We start from the raw sequence: 24,772 nt of genomic DNA, 5'->3' as shown, positions 1-24,772 counted from the left end.
GGTAACATACATAAAAAATAAAATAAAATAAAAATTAAAAAATATTTCGGCGAACTGATAACCTCCTCCTTTTTTGGAAGTCGGTTAAAAATACAATCTAACGGCCTTTATTTGCTCCCATACCAAATCGACCCTGCCTAATGTACATTCTTGTATACACAGTATCAAATATCTATGTATGTATTAATTTAGTAAGAANTATATATATCTCATGATCCACTGATCGGATCTTAACCAGATTAGTATGGGACTACCTCTGAGACAAAAGAATTATCGAAATCGGTTGACCTGGTCCAAAGTTATGCGGTAACATACATAAAAAATAAAATAAAATAAAAATTAAAAAATATTTCGACGAACTGATAACCTCCTCCTTTTTTGGAAGTCGGTTAAAAATACAACCTAACGGCCTTTATTTGCTCCCATACCAAATCGACCCTGCCTAATGTACATTCTTGTATACACAGTATCAAATATCTATGTATGTATTAATTTAGTAAGAACAACTTCAAGGCCTTAGATTGTGGGTTCTGTGCTCAGTTGCTGCTTTTGTGTATACATATTTAAATACAGACATACATTNACAACTTCAAGGCCTTAGATTGTGGGTTCTGTGCTCAGTTGCTGCTTTTGGTCATACATATTTAAATACAGACATACGCATACACAATAGCTAAGTCCTGTGAGGTACTTTGTCATCACTAATCCCTGATTTTACAGTTTTATATTTTTTCTCGTCTATTTCTACGATAGTTATTCCTTATTCTAAATAGAACATGTTTTCTATACACTGGGTCATATGAGAAGGCTCTGCGGATTTTTCGATAGAAAAATACTTTATTGAAAATAAATTTTAATCGACTACATATTGGCCGTCATATTTCGGGTAGCTCCATAATTCCATCGGCAACGCTTAGGTAGGCCAATTTGTTTACCATCAATAGAGTTTTCCGGAGTCCGAAACAGATAGAAGACAGATGGTGGAGAATAGGCTTATACAGGGTGTTCGATTATTTGACCATTTTCCACAACCGGGTATCGAGTTATTCGAAAAAGGCAATATGATAAAAACCTGTTTGAAAATTTTTAATTGGTTATTTGTTTTAAATTTGTCGAGCGTCCTCCTTCATTTGGCACCATTTCTTTTTCTAATTTAGATAAGCGGTTTCGTTACTACCCGGAAAGACTTTTATTTCGGACATAAAAAATATCTGGCCAAGTTTAACTGTTGCAAAAGTAACTGCTACTCACGTTCCCTGTTTNCATTTGGCACCATTTCTTTTTCTAATTTAGATAAGCGGTTTCGTTACTACCCGGAAAGACTTTTATTTCGGACATAAAAAATATCTGGCCAAGTTTAACTGTTGCAAAAATAACTGCTATTCACGTTCCCTGTTTTTTTCACATTTGAGAAAACTACCGTTACATGGTATGTAGGGTTGGTTTTAAACTTATATAATAGATAATAAGAGGGCGGTCCCATGCCCATTTTCCAAAATCCCATAATAATCTTATTTATTTATCATCCTTAAATTTCGAAATATCGAAGCTTCCGTATTTCTGGAATTTACCGTTATATGAAAGTGGGCGTAATTTTAGTACGATTTCAAACATTCTCAACATCTTGCAGTTTGTGTCAAGTGCGNCCCATGCCCATTTTCCAAAATCCCATAATAATCTTATTTATTTATCATCCCTAAATTTCGAAATATCGAAGTTCCCGTATTTCTGGAATTTACCGTTATATGAAAAGTGGGCATAATTTTAGTCCGATTTCAAACCTTTTCAACATCTTGCAGTTTGTGTCAAGTGCTATAATTATGTCTTGTTTGATAAAAAAAAAGACAGAACAGTTACCGGTATACACATATGGATGTGGTCATAAGTGAGCGGTGCCAGGCCCATTTTCCAAAAAGTTTCAAACATTCTCAACATCTTGCAGTTTGTGTCAAGTGCTATAATTATGTCTTGTTTGATAAAAAAAAAGACAGAACAGTTACCGGTATACACATATGGATGTGGTCATAAGTGAGCGGTGCCAGGCCCATTTTCCAAAAAGTTTCAAACATTCTCAACATCTTGCAGTTTGTGTCAAGTGCTATAATTATGTCTTGTTTGATAAAAAAAAGACAGAACAGTTACCGGTATACACATATGGATGTGGTCATAAGTGAGCGGTGCCAGGCCCATTTTCCAAAAAGTTTTTGTACTCGTATTTTTTGCTAAAGAATTATTCCAAGCATCAATTTTAAGAAAATTAGCTTGAGTTGTGGCTGATTTATCGCAGATTTCGTATAAATGGTTTGGGAAATATGCCACAGTATTCCAAGCCGAGGTGTCTACAATTACGGAGACCCATGAACTTCGCGATGGAGAGGTAAAAGTATACATACGTGTCTTTAGTGACAGCCAATCTGCACTCAAAATANGTGCCAGGCCCATTTTCCAAAAAGTTTTTGTACTCGTATTTTTTGCTAAAAAATTATTCCAAGCATCAATTTTAAGAAAATTAGCTTGAGTTGTGGCTGATTTATCGCAGTTTTCGTACAAATGGTTTGGGAAATATGCTACAGTATTCCAAGCCGAGGTGTCTACAATTATGGAGGCCCATGAACTTCGCGATGTAGAGGTAAAAGTTTACGTGACTTTAGTGACAGCCAATCTGCACTCAAAATGTTGGCCAAGCCACTAGAAATATTCTAACAAGTTCTGCAATGCAAGTATCTACTAAATGATGTTGGAAAACACCACGAACTTGTTTTACTCTGAGAGCTATGTCATTTGGAAGTACCTGATAATAAGATATCTGACCATTTAACTGGAGAGGGCTGTGACCAGGTGTTCCTCGGACCAGAACCAGTACACCACACTCCCACCTTCGGCCATCGAAGTCACCATCAAAAATTGGATGTATATTTTGCAATGATTGGGAGGTATTGGGAGACTGGTGGGAAACGTTGATTTGCCTACTGGACAACCCTATTTGACCTTTCTGCCCTGAAGAATATGCAACGACGGAACATTTTAACACTATAAACACTTTTATGGAGCACGAAACCAGGAATATTTGTTTCATATAGTCTTTTGAGCTACGAAAAATGCGCGGGAGTGGCAAAACTAAACACTCCCATACAACGCTTGAGTGTTCTATCTAATCTGAATCCGCATTTAATGTTAAAGACAATGCAAACTAAATAATATTAAATGATTTTGCCAAGCAATAATTAGATAAATAATAACGATCTTCGAAGCTGAATATCGACTAAAAAATTGATGTACATTAGGGCGTATCACCAAAAACAAGTTGCGGGTTTTCCATTACAATTGTAAAATTTAGTATGTTATAAGATTCCGCCAAAATATTGCGAAAGAATATTGATTTATGTGCCTAGAGCGATTTGAAAGTACCTCCAAAAATCTCAATACATATTTTGATTACGTTGACAAAATTTTTAAATATTTTTATGCAGACCCTTTAAGCTTAAACTCTTTTATCATCTGAATAGATTTTTTAGAAAAAATATTTTTAAAAACTAATTTTATTTATTAAAAAAATCGATTTTCACATGTATTTTCAAATGGGTCCAGCTCACGTAAATCTTAATAGTTTTTCGAAATATTTTGGCGGGAGTCTTAAAATGTAGTAAACTTTATATATCCGGTGGAAAAACAGTATGGAGTTTTTTTGAATAGTGATACACCCTAATATACATATGTAATAATATATGACTTTATATGTAGTACCAATATTCAAATTGAATAACTTAAGTAATTTTCTACCTTTTACATAAATTTTANACTTGTTTTACTCTGAGAGCTATGTCATTTGGAAGTACCTGATAATAAGACATCTGACCATTTAACTGGAGGGGGCTGTGACCAGGTGTTCCTCGGACCAGAACCACACCACTCCCACCTTCGGCCATCGAAGTCACCGTCAAAAATTGGATGAATATTTCGCAATGATTTGGAGGTATTGGGAGACTGGTGGGAAACGTTGATTTGCCTACTGGACAACTCTATTTGGCTTTTCTGACCTGAAGAAGATGCAACGACGGAACATTTTAGCACTATATACACTTTTATGGAGAACGAAACCAGGAATATTTGTTTCATATAGTCTTTTGAGCTACGAAAAATGCGCGGGAGTGGCAAAACTAAACACTCCCATACAACGCGTGGGTGTTCTAATCTAATCTGAATCCGCATTTAATGTTAAAGACAATGCAAACTAAATAATATTAAATGATTTTCCCAAGCAATAGTTAGATAAATAATAACGATCTTCGAAGCTGAATATCGACTAAAAAATTGATATACATTAGGGTGTATCACCAAAAACAAGTTGCGGGTTTTTGCATTACAATCGTAAAATTTAGTATGTTATAAGATTCCGCCAAAATATTGCGAAAGAATATTGATTTATGTGCCCAGAGCGATTTGAAAGTACCTCCAAAAATCTCAATACATATTTTGATTATTGACAAAATTTTTAAATATTTTTATGCTGACCTTTTAAGCTTAAACTCTTTTATCATCTGAATAGATTTTTTTGAAAAAATATTTTTAAAAACTAATTTTATTTATTAAAAAAATCGATTTTCGCAGGTATTTTCAAATGGTTTTTCGAAATATTTTGGCGGGAGTCTTAAAATGTAGTAAACTTTATATATCCGGTGGAAAAACAGTATGGAGTTTTTATCAATAGTGATACACCCTAATATACGTATGTAATAATATAAGACTTTATATGTAGTACCAATATTAAAATTTAATAACTTAAGTAATTTTCTACCTTTTACATAAGTTTTCTTTGCTACATTTTCACTTAACTCGATCGGCACTCCATTATCTTATCGCTCGTTAAAAGAAAAGAATGCCCAAATTGGCTGTTAAGTTAAGAGGCGGCAACCAAAAATAAATTTTATTTCTTCATCAGCTTATTTTTGCATACCCACATACACATATATGTGCAAAACATTCTAGTTTGCTGAAGCGGAAAAATCGCTACGAAAAAAATATTGCAAATAGGAATGTGTGAAAAAAAAAAACGGAAAAATGGTGGCAAATATGGCGGCGGCGGCCACAGCCATAGCTGCAGCAAGCGGCTCTATCACAATTGCCGCCACAGCTCCTCTACAACAAAGCAGACAGACAATGTGGCAGACAGCGACGATTTCGTTATAGGTATTTATAAGCGGGAACAGTACACACACACAGAGGTGCTGAATATCTCCTTTTTTTTTTGTTTTTTTAATTACAAAAACACATACAGTGCCGGACAAAAGTATTGGCACAGAGAATTTTTCGCAATATATGCAAAGTTTTTTATTCTAATTTATTTTCAATATTTTTTAATAAAAATATAGTTCGTACTTCCCCAAAAACATAAAAACAAAATATCTAAACTTTGTGCAAAACTCAGGAAAATTCAATAAATTTGCATACTAATTTGCAACTTATTTAGATTTTTTAANAAACTCAGGAAAATTCAATAAATTTGCATACTAATTTGCAACTTCTTATTTAGATTTTTTAAAGAAATTCTAATTTTAGTATAACAAAGTGCAAGTTTGAAGTATCTAAAAAATTGCGTTGATTTTTGGACATTTTTTTAGTAGAAGGTGTTGCCCATTTTCTCCATACAAAAATCAATTGTCGAACATACTTTGTACGGAAGAACCTGACTGAAAAAAATTGCCAAAAAACAATGCGATTTTTTGCACCGTCAAGCTTGCACTTTGTTATACTAAAATTAGTTGAGCTATAAAACTGCATACTTAGAATTTTTCTAAAAAATCTGAATAGAAAGTTGCAAATAAGTATGCAAATTTATTGAATTTTCCTGAGTTTTGCACAAAATTTAGAGATTTAGTTTTTATGTTTTTTTGGTGTAGGACGAACTATATATTTTTATAAAAAATTATCGAAAATAAATTAGAATAAAAAACTTTTCAGATATTGCGAAAAATTCTCTGTGCCAATACTTTTGTCCGGCACTGTATGTTCATCCATATGTACATAGTATATTCATTCGTCTGCATTATGCACTTTTTTTATGTTTTGTTGCGCTGCATGTGTTCGCAACGACACTTCGGCAATATTATTTTCGAGTGGCAGCCGCACTGCACTGCACTGCACATTTTTGGGGTAAAGGCAGGAAATGCCTACATTAATTTACTTAAAAATAGTTTGATTGATAAGTCATTTGTTTTTCATATACAAAGTTGTTTTTGTTATGTATGCACATATGTATGTATGTATGTAGATAGGAATATGCAATGCTGAACGCATAAACTATTAGAAGAATTGTGTGTGTGCAATTTTGTAGTCGGCGGCGAGCAATTATCTCAATTATGCTTGCAATGCGGGCACGGAAATTCTGCGTACATTTAAAATTCATACATTTTGTGGGCAATTTCGGCAAGAACCGACAATACATATTGTATGTTGATATATTTACATACATGTCGCTCATTTGTTCAAAGAATGTCTTAATTCCATTTTTAAATTTAGATATCTATTCTATATACAGTTGTAATAAAATTGCAACAGGCCGATGTCTGTACTTTAAGGATATTTAGGAAAAATTAATATTAGAGCAACAGAAGCCAATTCAACAATTTTTAGAATTTTCGGCTGTTTGGCTGTCTCTATATATTTGTATGCGCATTAACTAAATATAATGCATTGAATTGATTGCAGTTTTCACTGATCTATTGCTAAAGGTTTGACTTAAAATATATGAACAAAATAGAGAGTTGCCACCTGTTTGAAAATGTCAATGTAACTAAATTGATAAGATAAAATAAATAGATATGTATTGCAATATGGCTGTCAAAGAAAGAGGTTAAGAAGGTTTACAGCCGAAAATATTTTTGTGTAAGCTTACCACGTATATGAAAATTTTAATTAAATTTAATTGAAAAGATAAATTACATATTGCAATATGGGTATCAAACTAAAAATATTTAGGAAAATTTGCTGCCGAGGTTACCACCCGTTTCGAAAATTGTATTCAATTCAATTTATAAAATAAATTAGAAATTAGAAATTATTTTTGAAGCGGCAAACCTAATTCAAAAACTTAATTTAGTTCATTCATATTACAAAATGGGTATGAAACGAAAGTATTTGAGATATTATCCTCAAAGTATTTTTGTTTTGCTAATACCTCTCACGAGCCACTAGAACTATTAGTTAATACTGTGGTATTTGTGAAGTAGGCGGATTTTGATAAAATTACAAAAAATGGATTTCCGCTTTGCATATACGATACTTGAATATACCTTCACAATTTTTAAGGTATATTTGGTATATAGTTTGTTAACCATTTTCGCTTAGAATCGAACGTAGAATTTAAATATGCCATATACTTTTTTCGAAACTCAATTACTCCGCCCTAATCTACATATTTACATATATAATATTTTAAGCAAATTTCTATAGATATCTACTTACATATGCACAAACATTTATTCCTCCAACTGACCACCTAATGTGTAGAAAGTGCTTCGGCTATAAATGGAAGTGGAGTATTGCTGGCATGTGTGCAACATAAGGTTACAAATTCATAATTAAGTACTGCAGAGCATTAATAGGTGTGAAAGTCACTCGAATCCAAAATTTGTATTCGCTTATCCTAAAGATATACATACATACATAAATATGTATTTATGTGTGTAATGGTAAAATCGTAAAAATAAAAACTACCTAGTTAGCTCCACTCAAGGGCATACTTATATGTATTTTTTCTGCGCAAGGAAAGATTTAAAATTTTCACTCATTTTGAAAGTAAAATACATACCCAATAAACATTGGGCTTGGTTAATAACTCGAAAATGATTGGAAAACGAACCTTTTTGAAGTGAAACTTCTTTATCGGCGCTTGGTTGGTTGGGAGTAAACGGAAATGGTTGGGATGCACAGTAGGGTAATCGACCCTGAAAGTGGAGATAAATTCATACGTACATTTAATTTAAAATATTTTGATGTATTTGTATAACTAGCACCAAATTAAGTAAAGAAAAGACAAATCCGAAAATAGTTTAGTGGGAATTTTGTTTTCTAAGGCGTTGCCAAAGAGCGGGAAAAGTTAAAATTTAGTTGTTACTCCCACAAATAATGTTATTATGAATGATAATTTGTTAAAATCTTAATAATCATTAAATACAAGTTAACCACCACTTCTTTCATTATAATAATTATCATCATAACATTCACTTCAATGCTTCTTGAATGTATGTATGTTATTAATGCTTTATTAAACTCGGCCAAAAGCGGTTTCAGCGACATTTTCAAAGCCTTAAAAAAAATCCTCCAGAAATTTTATTGGTATCCATGGGACTATTGGAGCGCAATATGCCCAAAAGGTGCTTATGTTGATTTTGTTCTTTTACCAGTTTATGTGCCAGAATATTCCACTTTCTGGTCTAACTTCAAACTCACCTTCTAAATATGTAATAGACGACTGGAAAGTTTGGAATCCTTGAATTCGCTCGGTGATTCATCTTTTGCCTAATCCACTTGATTATGCATTTCCGTTTCGGATATGTGTTACAATAAAAGCCTATCTACTGAAGACACAAATTTTGAAAAATCTTTACAAATCTCAATATTTTCTTAAACTTGGCTTAGTATTCATCCTAGATCGAATCATATAGACAGATTGGTATGTATTACAAAACAATTTATGAGCTATTACGAAATTTAGGGAATTTGAAGTTCGCCATAGCTTTACGCTCGGCTAGAGCGGCAAGAAGACGACATTCAAACAAGTTATTAACCGAAAAATCAGTAATTTCTGTTCCCCCTGAATCTAGTTTGTATTTATACAAGAAATTTTTGACTCTAAGTATACACAATATAAAATTTTAGGCACAAACTTTTAAGAAAATTTTGGAAAAATCTAACCGGTTCAATTGCTGCATAATTTACAAGATGCGAAGGTTTGGTCAATATGCACAAGACATCTGCTAGTGAATATGTATGTATGCTATTACACGACACTAAAGGGATGCTGTGGCAGGACCGGAAATACGCGCCGGGTGGTGTCAACATATGCGCCATCTCAAGTGGATTTGGTACTCAAAGAGATACACACTCGTAAAAGGCTACCAAAAAGGAAGGACATTAAACATTAGGCAAAATCATGCTTAACGGACATTAATTGCCGAAAAGAGTACTTGAAAGGAAGAATTCCGAACTAATTTGGGTGGCAATAAATTGAGTGCACATTTTTCAGCACTCGTTAATGATGGGAAATCAATCAGGTTTTGCCGCGAGATGAAATGAAAAAAAAAGTCAAATTAAAAACACAAGCTGACACTTTTTCCACGCTGCTGGGCATAAAATCGTATACGGTTAGAGATTTCAACAACAATTCACTTAATAAATGTTAGTTAATTGCAGCCTCACTTCACCCACAAAAACACAATTAAATTGTCTATTGATGAGTTGCTATTAATCACCGACGCATTTAATATTTACACCGAGCTTAATTAAGTAATCAATGTAGCATGTGTTGAGCATACACTTACAAACATTAATGAACATGCATGAATGCAGATACAAGTACTCGTGTTATCCCACCCACACATTCTAAACAATTTATATTTCGCAGCCTCAACGGCACTATTGTTTCAGCCGAGTATTTTAGCTGGGAGGAATCATGAACCAACTATTCGTTCGTTAATGGGTAGGAATGGTGGGTTGATTTTAATTGAGATTCACTGGCTCACTACATACATACATACATATGTAGCTTACAGGGCGTGTGAGAACTTGAACAGATTTTTAACATTAAAATCCTATAAATGAGCGGCCAGATAACTGTCGGCGTTAGAGAGAGAGAGGATGTTTTGTAAACGTATGTATGTATATCGATACAGCTTGTATTGAACGTAGCGTTGCCAGATTAAGCGATCTATTTAAACTGGCGATGGGCTTCGCCTTACCCGCGGGCAAAGCCCTTTTGAGCTTTCTATACATTTTGTATGGGCGCGTGCAAAGTAACAGCCCTCTCTGCCCATCGCTGATTTAAACGCGTCAGAAGTATAAGAAAAATAAGCTAGATTTAAGTTGTTTAGGCTCTCGTTATCTGGAGAGCCTAACAGCGAATGATTATATATAAAATATTTCATCGCCTTCTATGCGGATTTTTTATGCTTTAAAATCTCTTCAAAACCGTGGCCAAGACTAAATCCGCCTTAAATTCCAAAATTTTCGCCCAGCGCTCGTTGAGCTGACTATGAGCAGACTGCTCGGCAACAATTACTCGATATTGCGTCTCCTGTTTGTCCATCATCCAGGCAGTTTCTGCAATATCCTCGTGAGAGCTTTATTTCGAGGTCCCGAATTCCCTGACCTTTTTTTTTTGAAGATATGACCAATGTCTTCACACGTTATACTGCCGATTAGAGGACTCGATGTTTTATTGGCAGTGACGATTGTGTGTATGAAGAAGAATAGCATTCTTTCAAAAGTGGCTCCCAAATTTTTCGGGTTAATAACCCTCGGCATAATTGTGATGGAAAAAGAGTCGCCGTCGGTTTGAGAGTGTAAGGCCCCGTGCAAAAATTAAGTTCACAAGATCGGAGAGATAACCGCTTGTTTTAAAACGAAGGGCATCAATGCCATCTCCGGACGCCAATATAAGACAGTCGTTCGTGGATGAGATCGATGAAACTCTCTGCGTTGGCTTCGCAAGCTTCGTGGTGCGGAAGTTTAACTGATGTAATCCCAAAATCCTTTTGTAGAGGGGAGTGATAAACGTTTTCGATAACTATCGACAGGTATGATGATAAATATTAGGGTGGTTCGGCTAAAACCACGAGTTATCCGAATACTTATGGCGGTAAGTGCTGTGGGGGTCTGCACACTTTACGAAAGCCATGTTGGTACGTGGCAGGGTTTGGTTGCACGTAAAATAACGCAGTAGTACTGGGAAAGGAAGTTATCGGCCGAGTAGACCCTCCTTTGTAGGCTGGTTGGCAAGGTTTTGGCACTTATAAGAAATGATAAGAGTAGCCAACAATTTACTGAGGAGTAAGGTCGGTAGATTACTACCGTTGGACTCAAATGTTTTAGCAATAGTACGCCATCTTAACTTCATCGCTAGTGAAAGACAAAGTCGACTTGGTTGTAGGTGCTTTTTTAGCCTGCTGTCAGTTGACGTTTATATTTTGCACTGAAGGAAATCGTGAAGGCAATCGGCTAAAATAGATAGCGCATTTCTTTCGAGCTTTACGAGGCACCACCACAGAATTGATTTCCACCCTCTCATTAAGTTCCATCGAAATGGAAAGGGACCTCACTGTTGAAGAAAAACTACTCACAACAGAAATGAAGTTGCGGGGCTTAAGAAGCTATTCCCATTACTTCCGCTTATTTCGGTTCACTAGTCGACAAACCTCCATTTTAAGATTTCTTACACCGTGTTCCATTCGATGAACTTGACGTAGATGGTCACGTTCATTTGCCGGTTCATCAGCTTCACCGGGGTGTTACAGTGAATCTACCGAACGGAATAAAGCGTGCGCTGCAGCAGTTACCATCTTGCGCAACTGACACTAGCCAACAAGGACGTCAGATGGTATGGGAAGGGTCTCGAAGGTGTTAGCGGGAGCTTCTGTGAAGCTGCCCAACCCAAAAAAGAGAAAATATATCTTTCGAATATTTTAAAGTGGTTTTACCTCTTAAGCGTAGAATACTTTCACGACTTCTCTTGACGGCGCGTTTTCACAGTCAACGATAATATGCGAAGGTATCTCCTTAGCCGAGTTGCAAAATCTGCTTAGATCTTTCAACAATATGCATAGCTTATTCCTTCCTTTTGCCTTTTTTGCATAAATCTACCTTAAATCTCTTTTCAAAAACTATGGAAATGAATTTAGTGGAAATGAAGACACCAGTTTCTTTATGTGCTAATAGGATATAACTTTTTTTCAAATTTTTATCTTGTAAAATTTATTTGGTTCTGTTTGGCGACCTGCTCCGTGTATGCTTAGGTGAAGTGTCTCATGTTTGAGAATGACTTCCATTGATGTCGTGTTATTGACTCCCCGTTGGTAGATTAGTTCTTGAGACCCAAACTACTGTCTCATGGTTTGCCACAGGTTGTATTATCATGGTGTACAGCCATCTCATTATTTAGGGTCTTCATTAGAGCTCTCGTAGTTCTGGATGTGGAAATTTGCTCCGACATGCTTAAATACTAGAGTTCGAAGTTCTATTCGGATTTCGTTAATATTTTCGAATATCTGATTAAGCAAAAAATGCACGTCTATTAACGGATATCCGGATAGCAAAATGAACCGATACTAACCGGATATCTTGATAACAAAAGAACACCCGGATATTCGACACATGAATATGCGAATGTTCGAATATATGAATAGAAAACCTTAATAATTTTTCGAAATATTTTGGAGGTCTTAAAATATATCTAGATTTTATAATTCCGGTGGACGACCCGCGGTCTTAAAATATATCTAGATTTTATAATTCCGGTGGACGACCCGCAACTTTTTTTTTAGTGATGCAACCTAATATGTGTACATAAACTTTGCACAAAAATCTACGCTTTGAGGATTTTTTTCGACGCAGATTATGCGATTAAAAATTTTTTATTAAAAGTTTTCTTTCAATCCAAAAAAATCGTAATTATGATTTAAAATAATCCTAAGTTTGAAGACAAATCTCAACTTCTGGTAACGCCGGTAACTGCAGCTTTATTGGTTGTTGTTGTTATTTACTAATTTGTATTTCTCCGCACATTGTTGTCTTCTTGCAGTTTGTGCCACATTGTTAGTTCGTGTGATTACCGCTGCGCCTGAATAGTACATTTTATGTACCATAAACTCAAATTCGTTACACCAAATACCACAAGCACACACACAATCTCCAGCAATTTTTTTCTATCTCCACACAAGAAACCTCTCCGCTTCTTTCCTTGCTCCGCTCTAACCATTATTTTATGCATTTTCGTATATTTAATACTAAACTAAAGTGCGATGAATTAGTGTTTTGCGAACAATCTAACCAGTTTGGGTTTGCTTGATTTGATGGTTTATTCAGCTCTGCCTATCTGCTCACTCAGTCGTCTACATATGCAATATACATTAGGGTGGTCAAAAAAGAAGTTAAGTCGTTTCAAGTTTTCATAAAAGTGGTATACAATTATTGCAAATCAGTATTTTTCGATCAGAAAACGTTGTTTATTTAACCATTTTCTATTGCATTGCATTTTCAGGGGATTTTGGTGGACCTATAAAATAGAGTTACTAGGATAAATGGTTAAATAAATAAATGGGTATTATTATTAAGAGTCTTCTGTAGAGAAACAGAGCTTTCCAATCTAAAAATATAGATTTTCAAGAATTCTATACCATTTCTATACCCCGTATAAAATACACGGAAAATTTTGAGAGCTTCAACAGACCTCTAAATATTTATTTTGATTTCAAAATAGCACAATGCTAGGGGCTGAGAGCATTAAAATCTCTACCTTACTTTTTCACATGCATTTTTTAACCACCCTAATATACACATGTACATATTCGTCTCAAGTCTTCTGTCGCTATTTGGCCTTAAGGCATTGCTTGTTGTTTGGTTGGTCGTTCAATGGTCTATATATTTGTGATATTTGCATACATATGTATGTACATACATGTATGTATGTGTATGTGTGTAAATTGGTCGTGTTCTTGTAGGCGGATTAAGTGGATTATCGGTTACACATCGGTTGGTTAGCGTGCTTTTGTTATCGCTATTGTCGATACATATTGGCACAATCGCTGGTATTGTATGGTACGCCATTGTGATGTAGACAGTATCGGTTTCAGCTAGGCATTATCCTTTCACATAATCCCTTCACATTGTAGTGAATTTTGTAAGCCCTATGCTCTCTGTCACGTATATTCAAAGGGGGCAGTTGGAAAAGATTTGTGAATTTATTTAATTTAATTCGTGGAATATATTCGATGAAGTATTTTAATAGAAAACTGAACTACTAAAAAATCGCGTAGCCAATTGCACCAAGGCCAGATTTCGTTAGAAATTAATCTAGTTGGTTAGACAATCAAAATTACGGAAATATACCAACACCCTTCGAAATGAGGATTTGGAAAAAATTAAGCCAACTCACTCTATATGCTATATAGTATATACATTTTATAGAAAAGTGGTAAGGATGATAGAACCTCAATAAAGGGCAAGTAAATCTTGACTTCAAATTAGCTCAAGAAAAGCAAAATGTAATTATGCTGTCTCAGTCAAGAATTGTCTACCTTGCTTGGAATCCCGAAAACAAGAGTATCCAAAGCAATGAGAGAACTAACAAATCGGCGAAGCCAGCCAGTTTAGCTGAATGTAAAGTGGTGGCATGACGGCACAACTATCGGATTTATCGGGAGCTATTAAAAACAAGCTCGGCAAATCCATCAAAGAATGCAGATAGTTTGACAAAATAATTTCAGGTCGAGAAATTTGACGTTCAATAAGAAACCTGGGTTCTCATAGCTCTATATAATTAGTTAGTTAATTTTTGGGTGTAACAGAACAAGAGGACCTGTGTGGCGAAGATACCTTCGGCTTTTGTTATGAATCCTGAAAGGGCCTTGATAGGAAAATTCTTTATAACAAAGGGTTCGACCATTGAAGCTCTAAAATGGATCAATCTTTGTTTTGACAAAGCCGGACAGAGACGGAGAATATGCTCTGAAGTTTCATATTCATATTCAAGGCAGAACCGGCATTCCGACTCTGTGATCACACCTGTTCGGTGCAAGTGGAATGAAATTTGGTTGTGTCAGGTACTCAGAAAGTAGCCGTATGTCATTTATATTTTCTAAAATAATCTTTCTGTTTAAAGGGTACTCATTAATTATGGCTCTCGAAGAGGACCAACAGAGATCACAGAATGGGGCAGGTCCCGAAAAAGTTGTAAGAACCAAAAGATGCATTTAATTTTTTTTTAATTAATTATAAGCTGTTTTTGGGCAAAAAAAGAAAACATTTAAATCCTTCTATATCTGAAGGTCATTTTAAAGATCAAGGTAACTCTTCTATCCAACAAGGCTAACTTTCCTGATTTTTCCATCTCAAAATCTTTCATTTACACACCGTTACAAATCATTTCTCCTAATATAATAATGCGCGGCCCTCATCAGAGAATGCCGTGCTAATACACCAAAGCTCCAACGATTTTTTTTGTACAATCCAAAAACTTGTCGGCAAGGTACATATTAACTCTTTTATGCGACAAAATAAAATTATCAAAATTTTAACTCACCTGTCTCACTTGTTTGTATTGTTCCTCGAAGCTCCAGCCATTGTTCTGTTGAGATGAATTGGACGCTTCGCTGGATGTGGAAGAATTCGATGCGGGATTAACTATGAAAAGAAGACAAAAATATTTTTTTTTAGCAGGAAAATTTAATTCACTTTTTTAAACACACAAAAATATCAAATCATAATTATTATTTTCTGAAATGGATAAATTCGCTAAACAAATTATTAGAAATTAGTTTAACATTATAAATCTTACCGTCTTTTGAGCTCGGTGCCGTTGGTGAGGTGAATGAGAAGCCACCATTGCCGCTGCCACTGCCACCACCACCACCTCCACCAACGCCACCGACTCCACCACCCATACCAGCGGCGCCACTGCCGCTACCACCACCAAGCAGGCCAGAACCGCCATTTGTCAAACACGACGCGCCACTCATGCTCAAATTGTTGTTGCCGCCACTGTTGTGTGGATTTTGTGAATTGCCATTGGAGATGCTTGTGTTGACATTTCCACCACCACCACCGCCGCCCGCTTGTACAGCCAGACTCTGCGCGCGATGCTCGAACTGGCTCATTGATGTGGGTGGCAGCGAAAATGCTGGATTTAAGTTTGCGGGTAAAAGATTTGGTGCGAAAGCGGCCGCATGTGCAGCGGCGTAGTCTTGTTCCTGTAAAGGAGAAATGAAGACAGAAGAAGGAAATTTTAGAGTGTCTGCTTCAGTTAAATAAGAGGATGCAAGCAATGCATAAATAATTTTAAGCGCTTACTCCGCTTATAATAAGGGCCTGACAACTTGACTATAAAAAAGGTATACAAAAGTGGAATCTACTCTTATGAAAAGGACCGAACTCCTCATATCTAACTTTCCTTGACTTAACGAAAATATGGCAAAATTCATCCAGATTGCGAAATGATGATGATGAACAGAACATTCAATATTTTCATAAGAAAAGAGTATGACTCTGTTCGTTGGATCACCACATCGTGAGACTAAATAATCATCTTCATCTTCATCTTCATCTTCATCTTCATCTTCATCTTCATCTTCATCTTCATCTTCATTTTCATCTTCATCTTCATCTTCATCTTCATCTTCATCTTCATCTTCATCTTCATCTTCATTTTCATCTTCATTTTCATCTTCATCTTCATCTTCATCTTCAAAGGACAAGCACTTTAATTTGACACCTCATTTTTGAAAATCAAACGAACGATACAAATTTTATGATATGGTGTAAAGTATTTAACGCAACCATCTCCGAATTCGATTAAGAAGTTTCACTTCAAAATTTGATTTTTTTGAAAATTTGTTATAACATTTAAAATGATTTTTTTTTGTTGTTTTGGGAGATTCCTATAATTGTTTTCACCTAGTTTTTATTATGTAACATTTATTAACTGGAACAGAAGAATCAATTTTATTCAAAATTTGCTACTTTTTCTGCATTTTGCACTAAAAAATTTAATACAAACAAACCACAATTCATAAATCGGTCCGAACTGGTTTCTTGCAAATTTTTTTGCCTTCATGGTAATCAAATTGAGTGAAAACTGGAAACTTCATTAGAATTGTGAACACAAAATGCAATTTTTGAACCACTCTGCGTCGGTGCTCGAGCAACACGCTTTGTGCTCCCATAACTGACAAAAAATCAACTGAGTCGCGTTGACAAAATTTGCCTTGTGTAGTAAACATAGTTTATTCTCTGGTCAAAGAGAAAAACAACGAGAGCACACGACTCTTTTAAGCAAGTAATGAAACAGGAAACGAAATATAACATTTTTACAGCTACAAAAGGTTCAGGCTCTCGTACACGGTACACTCAAATATGATTAAGTTAAAACCCTCAGTCATTTGTTGCTTGCTTAGTTTACTCGAACACTTACCATTAGACCCACTTTCATATCACGAACTTGCATCTTTAGCTTCTCTAACACATCATTGTGTTGTAGATTTGGAATGCCATGTAGACCGCCAATGCCCATGAAATTACCGAGCGCATTTAGCGGATGATTCGAAGGAAACTGATGATGATGACTGCAAAGGCACATAATAAAAAAAAGAACAAAAATTCAATGTCATATGTCCACCAATATGTAGTGCCAAACTGCACTCTTCAAGCACCACCAGTATCGAACTAATAACTAATTTACCTCATTTGAAGATCAGCGTGACGATCGGGACTACGCACACCCATACCACTGCCAACACCGATACTTGCACTGCCGGCGTTGCCACCAAAACTCATATCACCACCGCCAATATTGTTATTGTTATTATTATTATTAGTATTTTTGTTGTTGTTGTTGCTGTTGCTGTGACTGTGGTTACGTTTCAAAGATGCGACATTTAAACGTGTTGCACGAATTACATGATGATGATCACCATCGATCGAATCACAATCACGCATTTCCTCATCCGAAGGAGCGTCGCGAGACTGTAAAAAGATTTTACAATAAAAGAAAAGGAATGAATTGAGTAAGCAAAGAATAAACTGCTAAGAACAAATGGCATAAAGTGATTATTAAATTTATTGCAACAATTTGGTGCAACATGAAAACACATTAAGGAACAAACACATCCTTAGATATAGGAAATAAAGAAACTATTCTAGCAGCAAAACAAATGAACCACTTAGAATAGCAAATGAATCGAACGACACTATCGAACTAAATGGTCAGAAAAAAAAGAGTGTTGGTGCTTTTGCAGAGGCTGATGCTGATGCTGATGCCGATGCTATTGGTGGGGCACATAAAGCGTGCTGAGGTCGCGTCGAATGCAACAAACTATCGATCAATATTGCAACCCACTGCGACAAGTCGAATGCAAATTTTGTGTTTAACATGCAGCGATATACTAAAATAAAAAAAAATAAAACAACAACACAGGCGACAATCTTTTTGCATGCCCCATGGATGCTGAAAGCGAGCATAAAAACGAATGTATGTAGTCATAAGATGGCTTTATGTATTTCCTTTCGCTGCAAATTATTTTGCTTGCAACGAATTTCCTTTATTTCCACTATACTCATTCGCTGCTCTTAATCGAATTCAAACGTGATTTTTGCATAAATTGCCAACAATTTTAGATTGTTGTACGCGCGCGCAGCTTAATCATCGAAAGCGCATGCGCAGCAAACGAAAGCGAAGCAAGCAACGCATTGGACTGCTAGATCGTTGGTAGATTAGTGCGCCTATTCGCCGCAAACTATTAATGAATTATGATCGACATTCTGCAGTGTTTTCGATTCTTTTTTTGTTTTTGTTTTATATTACTCCACTAACGATTGAGTGTGGAACATTGCTTGCAACGCTTATCGGTGCGATTTGGAACGGGGAGTATTTCGTCGCAAGCAACGGCGCTTAATGAGTTTGACTTTTTTTTTTCCTTCTTTTCTGATAATTATTATATTTTCTAGTTTGTACTTGTGCCAAATTCATTTAGCGTACATTGAACCCACAAACGAGTTTCCCAAACATAAATTCATACTAAATTTGTCTTAACTAGTATGATGGCCATGCCGTAATTCGTAAATGGTGCCGCTCTATGTATTAAATAGATTCCCCCTTTTTAAAAACACATGTTTAATTTAGAAGCATAAAGAAATTTCAAAAATTGTATGGCGTGAAAAGTGGGGTTAAGTATTTGCTGATCTCTTTCTCATTAACAAAGTCATCAATATTTATAACTTTGACAGCAATGAATGGTCACAATTATGATATTCACACAAAGCTTAGCCAAAATTATAATTCATTCGCACAAAAAAATTAAGTATAGAATTTCGTACGTACTAGTTCTGATCAGTAAAAAAGTAATTAAAACAAAAATATTTAAGAAAAACGTTAATGAGGGCACTTCTGTGTTTTGGTGTTGTTTTTGAGAAATATAAAAAAAATCAAAAAAAAAATATTTTTTTACGCAAAGGCAATCTAATTTATGCCACATGTGTAGGTACATATCGTCGGTGATACAGCGAAACGGTCTATGTCTATTACTACCCTTGACACTTAGATGGTCTCTTACTTGAACCGGAATGCATTTGCAAATCGTTACACCCCAATAAATGAATGGCAAAGCCGCCTACTTTTGGCTGATGAAGATGAACGATTGCCAGAAGCGATCAGATACAGATAACAGATCAGTTAAGCACCATAGGTAATAAGCGACTTAGAACGTTTTACAGTATCACCGGCGATATGTAGCGTCCGCTGCACAGTGGTTCAAAACTGAAATTTGGTGTTCTCAATTCACTGGAGCCTTCATTTTTCACTCAATTTGATTAGCTTTTATTATTGATGAAAGCTTATAAAATTTGCAAAAGACCAATTGATTTTTTTTCTTTTTGTTTGTATTGAATGGTTAAAGTGCAAAGTGCCGAAAAAGTGGCAATTTTGAAGAAAATCGATTCTCCTGTTCCAGTTAATAAAATTTACATAATAAAAAAGAATTAAAAAAAATTGTAGGGTGCTCCCGAAACGAAAAAAGATTCACAAAATAAATTTTAAATGTTTTAAAAAAAATTTCACCAAAATTAAAAAAAAAACCCTTTTGATCATTAAATTTGAGTGTAATAAACAGAGCTGGGTAAATGCAATTACATTACAATTACAATTACATTCCTCAGTAATTGTAATTAGGATTCAATTCCTTTAGTTCACAGCAAAGGAATCGATTACTTTTTCAATTCCTTGAAGTAATTTCAAATGGAATTGTTTTTTTCTTTAATTCCATTACAAGGAATTTCATATTGTAATTGGAACAAATTACGTGCTAGTAATGTAATTTCTTTTATTTCAATTCCTTTGAAAGGAATTGAAAATGTAATTTTTTCCCAATTCCTTTGAAAGGAATTGAAAATGTAATTGATTTTTTTTCCAATTCCATTCCTCAAAGTAATTTAAAAAGTAATCGAAAAATTTAAGTAAACGCTAAATTACACAAAAAACGCCGAGACGTAAAATTAATTTTAAGTAGTATGTTACGGATCTGTATACCGTTGTTTTAGATAAGGTCATTTAGTCATGTTATTTTCATTTTAAGTTTTCATTGCGAATGAAAAAAATTCAAACTTTAACATGATCATACGGTCATGTACGATATGGCGTATGTGTAACATTATTTCCTGCTAGTATTGCATACAAAAAATTATTGCATGGAGAAAAATTTGCTTGGTTGGAGAATGGGGCGTGGCACCTCCCATATAAACCGAACTTTTCATATTGCATATTTCTGGAAGTGTTCATGGTAGACTGTAAGCCTTTTTACAACTCTTTAGTTTGACACCCACATGTCAACATTTCATTTACTTTATCAATTTAACTGAGTTACAATTTCCAAATAGGTGGCAGCACCCCAAACAGTTATCTTTCTTAAACCTCTTTAATTTGATACCCATATTGTAACATTTTATTTATTTTATCAATGTAATTTAGTTAAATTTTCAAACAGATGGCAACCCTCCTCAAACATATTTTCGGCAGTAAGCCTCTTAACACTCTTTAGTTTGACACCCACATGGCAATATTTTATTTCTTCAACAATTTGACTGAGTTTAAATTTTCAAATAGGTGGCAACCCTCGTCAAAAATACTTCCAGCAGTTATCTTTCTTAAACCTCTTTAACTTGATACCCATATTGTAATAATTCATTAATTTTATCAATATAATTGGGTTTAAAAATTTTAAAATAGGTGGCAACCCTCCAAATTTTTGCTAAATCATTGGTTCTGGTATTATACCGAATAAAAAAAAAAAATATTCAAATCGGTTCAGCCGTTCTCGGGTTTTGATGACCGTGACATACGAACACAACATTTTTATATATGTATATAGATATAGATATACATACATAGAAGATGTCCAATGTGTGCTTTCGATTTTAATCTTTGACCACAACAAAAATTCCGTATTGTACATTCGTGAATGAACTTTCAGTTTCTCGATTACTTTTACAATTCCTTTGAGTAATTGAAAAACTAAAGTACTCTTGCAATTCCAGGTAATGGAATTGAAAAAAAAAATCAATTACATTTTCAATTCCTTTCAAAGGGATTGGAAAAAAAATTACATTACTAGCACGTGATTGATTTCAATTACAATATGAAATTCCTTGTAATGGAATTAAAGAAAAAACCAATTACATTTGAAATTACTTCAGGGAATTGAAAAAGTAATCGATTCCTTTGCTGTGAACTGAAGGAATTGATTCCTAATTACAATTCCTTGTAATCTGTAATTGGGAGTAATTTAATTCCTAAAGAAATCATTACGACCCAGCTCTGGTAATAAAGTGCAATTTGCGAGTCGCTAAGGGGTGGCATTGAATTTTAATAACAAAAAAAATTGTTTTGTTCAAAATTTTTTTATAACGTTTCGCATTATTTTTTTAAAAATTAAATAAAATAAAATAAAATAAAATAAAATAAAATGAAATAAAATAATATAAAATAAAATAAAATTAAATTAAATAAAAATAAAATAAAATAAAATAAAATTAAAATAAAATAAAATAAAATAAAATAAAACAAAATAAAATAAAATAAAATAAAATAAAATAAAATAAAATAAAATAAAATAAAATAAAGTAAAATAAAGTAAAGTAAAGTAAAGTAAAGTAAAATAAAATAAAGCAAAATAAAATAAAATATAATAAAATAAAATAAAATATAATAAAATGGAATGAAATAAAATTTAAATTTAACAACTAAAAACTTAAAAAGAATATATAAAAAATAGGTAATAATACTAGTTTGACGCCTTGATGTAGGTCCCTTCCTATTGTTTTACGCCGACTCCGAACGGCGATTGTATTTTTATCAGAAGCTGTTTTTCATGGCGGAAAGGTAAATAAGAGCTCAGTGTACATTTTTACCGCATAATTTCAAAAATGCTAAATTTTGAGTTGTGTCTCTTTCGAAGACGGTGTACGATATACATGCATACATGTTGCAAATTGTTGCGTTTGCGCTATGTGTACCTTATGGGTCGAAACAGGTTTATCGACCAGTTGACTAGCCGACGTGTTTGCCGCAGTTGTTATTCAGAAGCATTGTTGTTGTTATTACTATTTATGCCTACTACCTTTTTTGGTAGTTTCTTTGCGCCGTTTGTACATGAAGTGCACAGAGGTACAAATTAAGCGCAACTGTGACTATTGCNATACTAAAAATGCTAAGAAAAGCATCCAGCGGCCCAGCCAACAAACCCAGTTCAACTGCTAGTCATCGCATTGGAGGCATTTGGCATTTAGAGCCTGTTGGTCAGATTAACACCGCCTTTTGCACTTGCCCAATACACCAGCAGCGGCAGCAACGGCGATCCATCCATGATCTACTGCGCGACAGCCATTACCATACCTTCCTTAGCCGTTCGTATGCATCATCTGCTGCTACTGTTGTTACAGTATACATATGTATGTATGCGAAATGCCAATGGCGAAGACGGTCCGAGCAATCGATCGCGCGATCGATCGGCAGATCGACACCCAGTCACTATGTAGCATCAACTGGTGCTTTACTGGCTGCTGAAATTGCAACTTTGCAGCTTTTGAACAGTTTTTAAATATGATTGCGGATTCTTTGAAGTTGTGCGCAGTTGTGAGGCAAAATGCTCGTTCTTTTTCGCGAACGAGAGCAGACAAAGTTGTGAGGTGTGAGTGGCGAGAACAGTGATGCCAGATTGTGCGTAATTCCGCTATTTGAGGGATATTTTGCAACACCAATTATTAGAAGGCTAAAAGGGATGTTTTAAATAGAAAATGGATTTTCTTGTAACACAATTAAACAAGGCTGCAAAATTAAATTATTTCTATCCCCCTTGCAGTAATTATGTTTATACAGATTTGTGTGAAGTCAAAATTAATTATCTTTGGACGTTAACGCCAGTAATACGCGGTAACACTAAGGAAAATAAAAAAAGGAATTTTAGGAAAGTAAGCACTATGGTTATGTTATATTTCCGTGGAGGTAATGGAGGTACATTTTTCGATTTCAGCGAATAATTTAACATAGAATGTTTGGCATCACTGGGCGAGAATTGCAACACCGCGGCGATAACTAACTACCAGTCAGCGATCGCATTGAGATGGACGTGAAGAACAAGTGCAACATTGGTGTTGTAACGGCTGAATGGCAGTCTGGCTGACCGGTTCGCCGGTTGACTGGTTCTGCAGTTGTTGTTTGGTTAGCCGTAGGACTCGTCAGCCAAGTGGTTTTCGGCCAATGTTGACTGTTGGCAGTTAACTGCTGCTTGCTGATATTATTAGCAGAATTTTTGTGCGGTCGATCGCGAGCTTATGCAAAGCCAGAGGTGAAGTGACGAAAATGGCGAATTGCCCTTCCAAAAAAAAAAAAGATACAAAATCTGCGAAAAAAACGCTTAAAAACTGCGATATGGAATATTATTGCAATGAAACGTTGCTAAGAGGAGTGAAAAAGGCAAAGCTTGGACGCTTAAATTATAAGTAAGTGGGTAACAGCAGACAAGTAGTTGGTTGTAAGTAAAAGTGCAACACGAGTGAGTCACAAGTAATTGCAGCAAAATTACGAAAGCTTAAACACAGAACATGCGCACCGCTTGCCCAAGCATGAACGATTTGGCTGCTAAATACCTACAATATTAGTTCAAAACTTCCTAAGGCATGTAGTGCGCATTGGTTTTTTAATGTAAAAATGTAGGCACTTATACGCTTGTCCATTGCATCTTGGTCTCTCTTTTGTCAAGCAAGCAACCCAGATTGGCGCGTGATTAATCACCCTTCCCGAATCGAACGTCCGGCGGCTCACAAAATCAAGCAGGAAGAGTCTATCTTTTGTCAAACTAAAGGGTTCCGACAAGAATGAGGTTTATGAGATCGAAATCCATGTGTTGGCATTTCTGCTGAAGCACAAGTGCCTTATCCAACCGAAGAGAGATAAGTATCCTATTTGGAGAAGCTTTGCAGCTAACACAGATATAGGAGAATATTTCTGCTTGTGAGCGAAACGAGAACTGAAGACGTTCCCTCTCAGAAAAGTGTGCAGTCTACAGATGGAACTTAAGAATGATACTCTGTCTGGCCGGCTGCTAATGAATCACTTTTACCACCCCTCCTTCTTCTAGTACTGATAGTGAATTGCCTCTCTAATGCAACATCAAATCGATATTTTGCCATAAGGACCTCTCTTTCCGCAGGCAGATGGAATGAATAGAGCCAGCATAGCGCGTGTTGTGCAGAAACGCAAGAAACATCAGCTTTTCCATGGCCTTCAGCGGCCACACCCCTAATCTTTTCCATGGTTCCGGCTCAGCACTCAGCTCCACACTGAATAATGAACTCGAAGCAGGAAACCCCAGTTCACTGCACAGGTTAAAATACTGCCGAAGAAAACGGTGCTTAACGTTTGTCGTCTTATTTTGTTCTACGACATAATCGTCCGGTGGCCGTCTCTGGATAAGTATAGGGAAGCACAACACAAATGGCCTAAATTAGATAAAAGCAG

General features: G+C 35.2%; 1 protein-coding gene across 1 annotated transcript; it reads right to left on the bottom strand.

Moving 5' to 3' along the window:
- Window positions 1-15,292: 15,292 nt before the first annotated feature.
- Window positions 15,293-22,316, bottom strand: LOC108369739 (protein dead ringer-like; the record flags this gene model as incomplete). The annotated part of the gene is made up of 5 exons (XM_017624915.1): window positions 22,270-22,316; window positions 17,447-17,730; window positions 17,180-17,330; window positions 15,548-15,959; window positions 15,293-15,393 (listed from the first exon to the last, which is right to left on the bottom strand). Coding segments are annotated over exons 2-5 (921 nt in total), but the record flags the coding sequence as incomplete, so codon positions are not given.
- Window positions 22,317-24,772: the final 2,456 nt, after the last annotated feature.

The sequence above is a fragment of the Rhagoletis zephyria genome, unplaced genomic scaffold (genome assembly GCF_001687245.7).
Source record: "Rhagoletis zephyria isolate East Lansing unplaced genomic scaffold, Rhagoletis_zephyria_1.1 Rzeph_scaffold_03821, whole genome shotgun sequence".
Lineage (NCBI taxonomy): Eukaryota > Metazoa > Arthropoda > Insecta > Diptera > Tephritidae > Rhagoletis > Rhagoletis zephyria.
The sequence above is the reverse complement of the archived record's forward strand: the minus strand, read 5'-3'. Positions and strand labels throughout refer to the sequence as shown.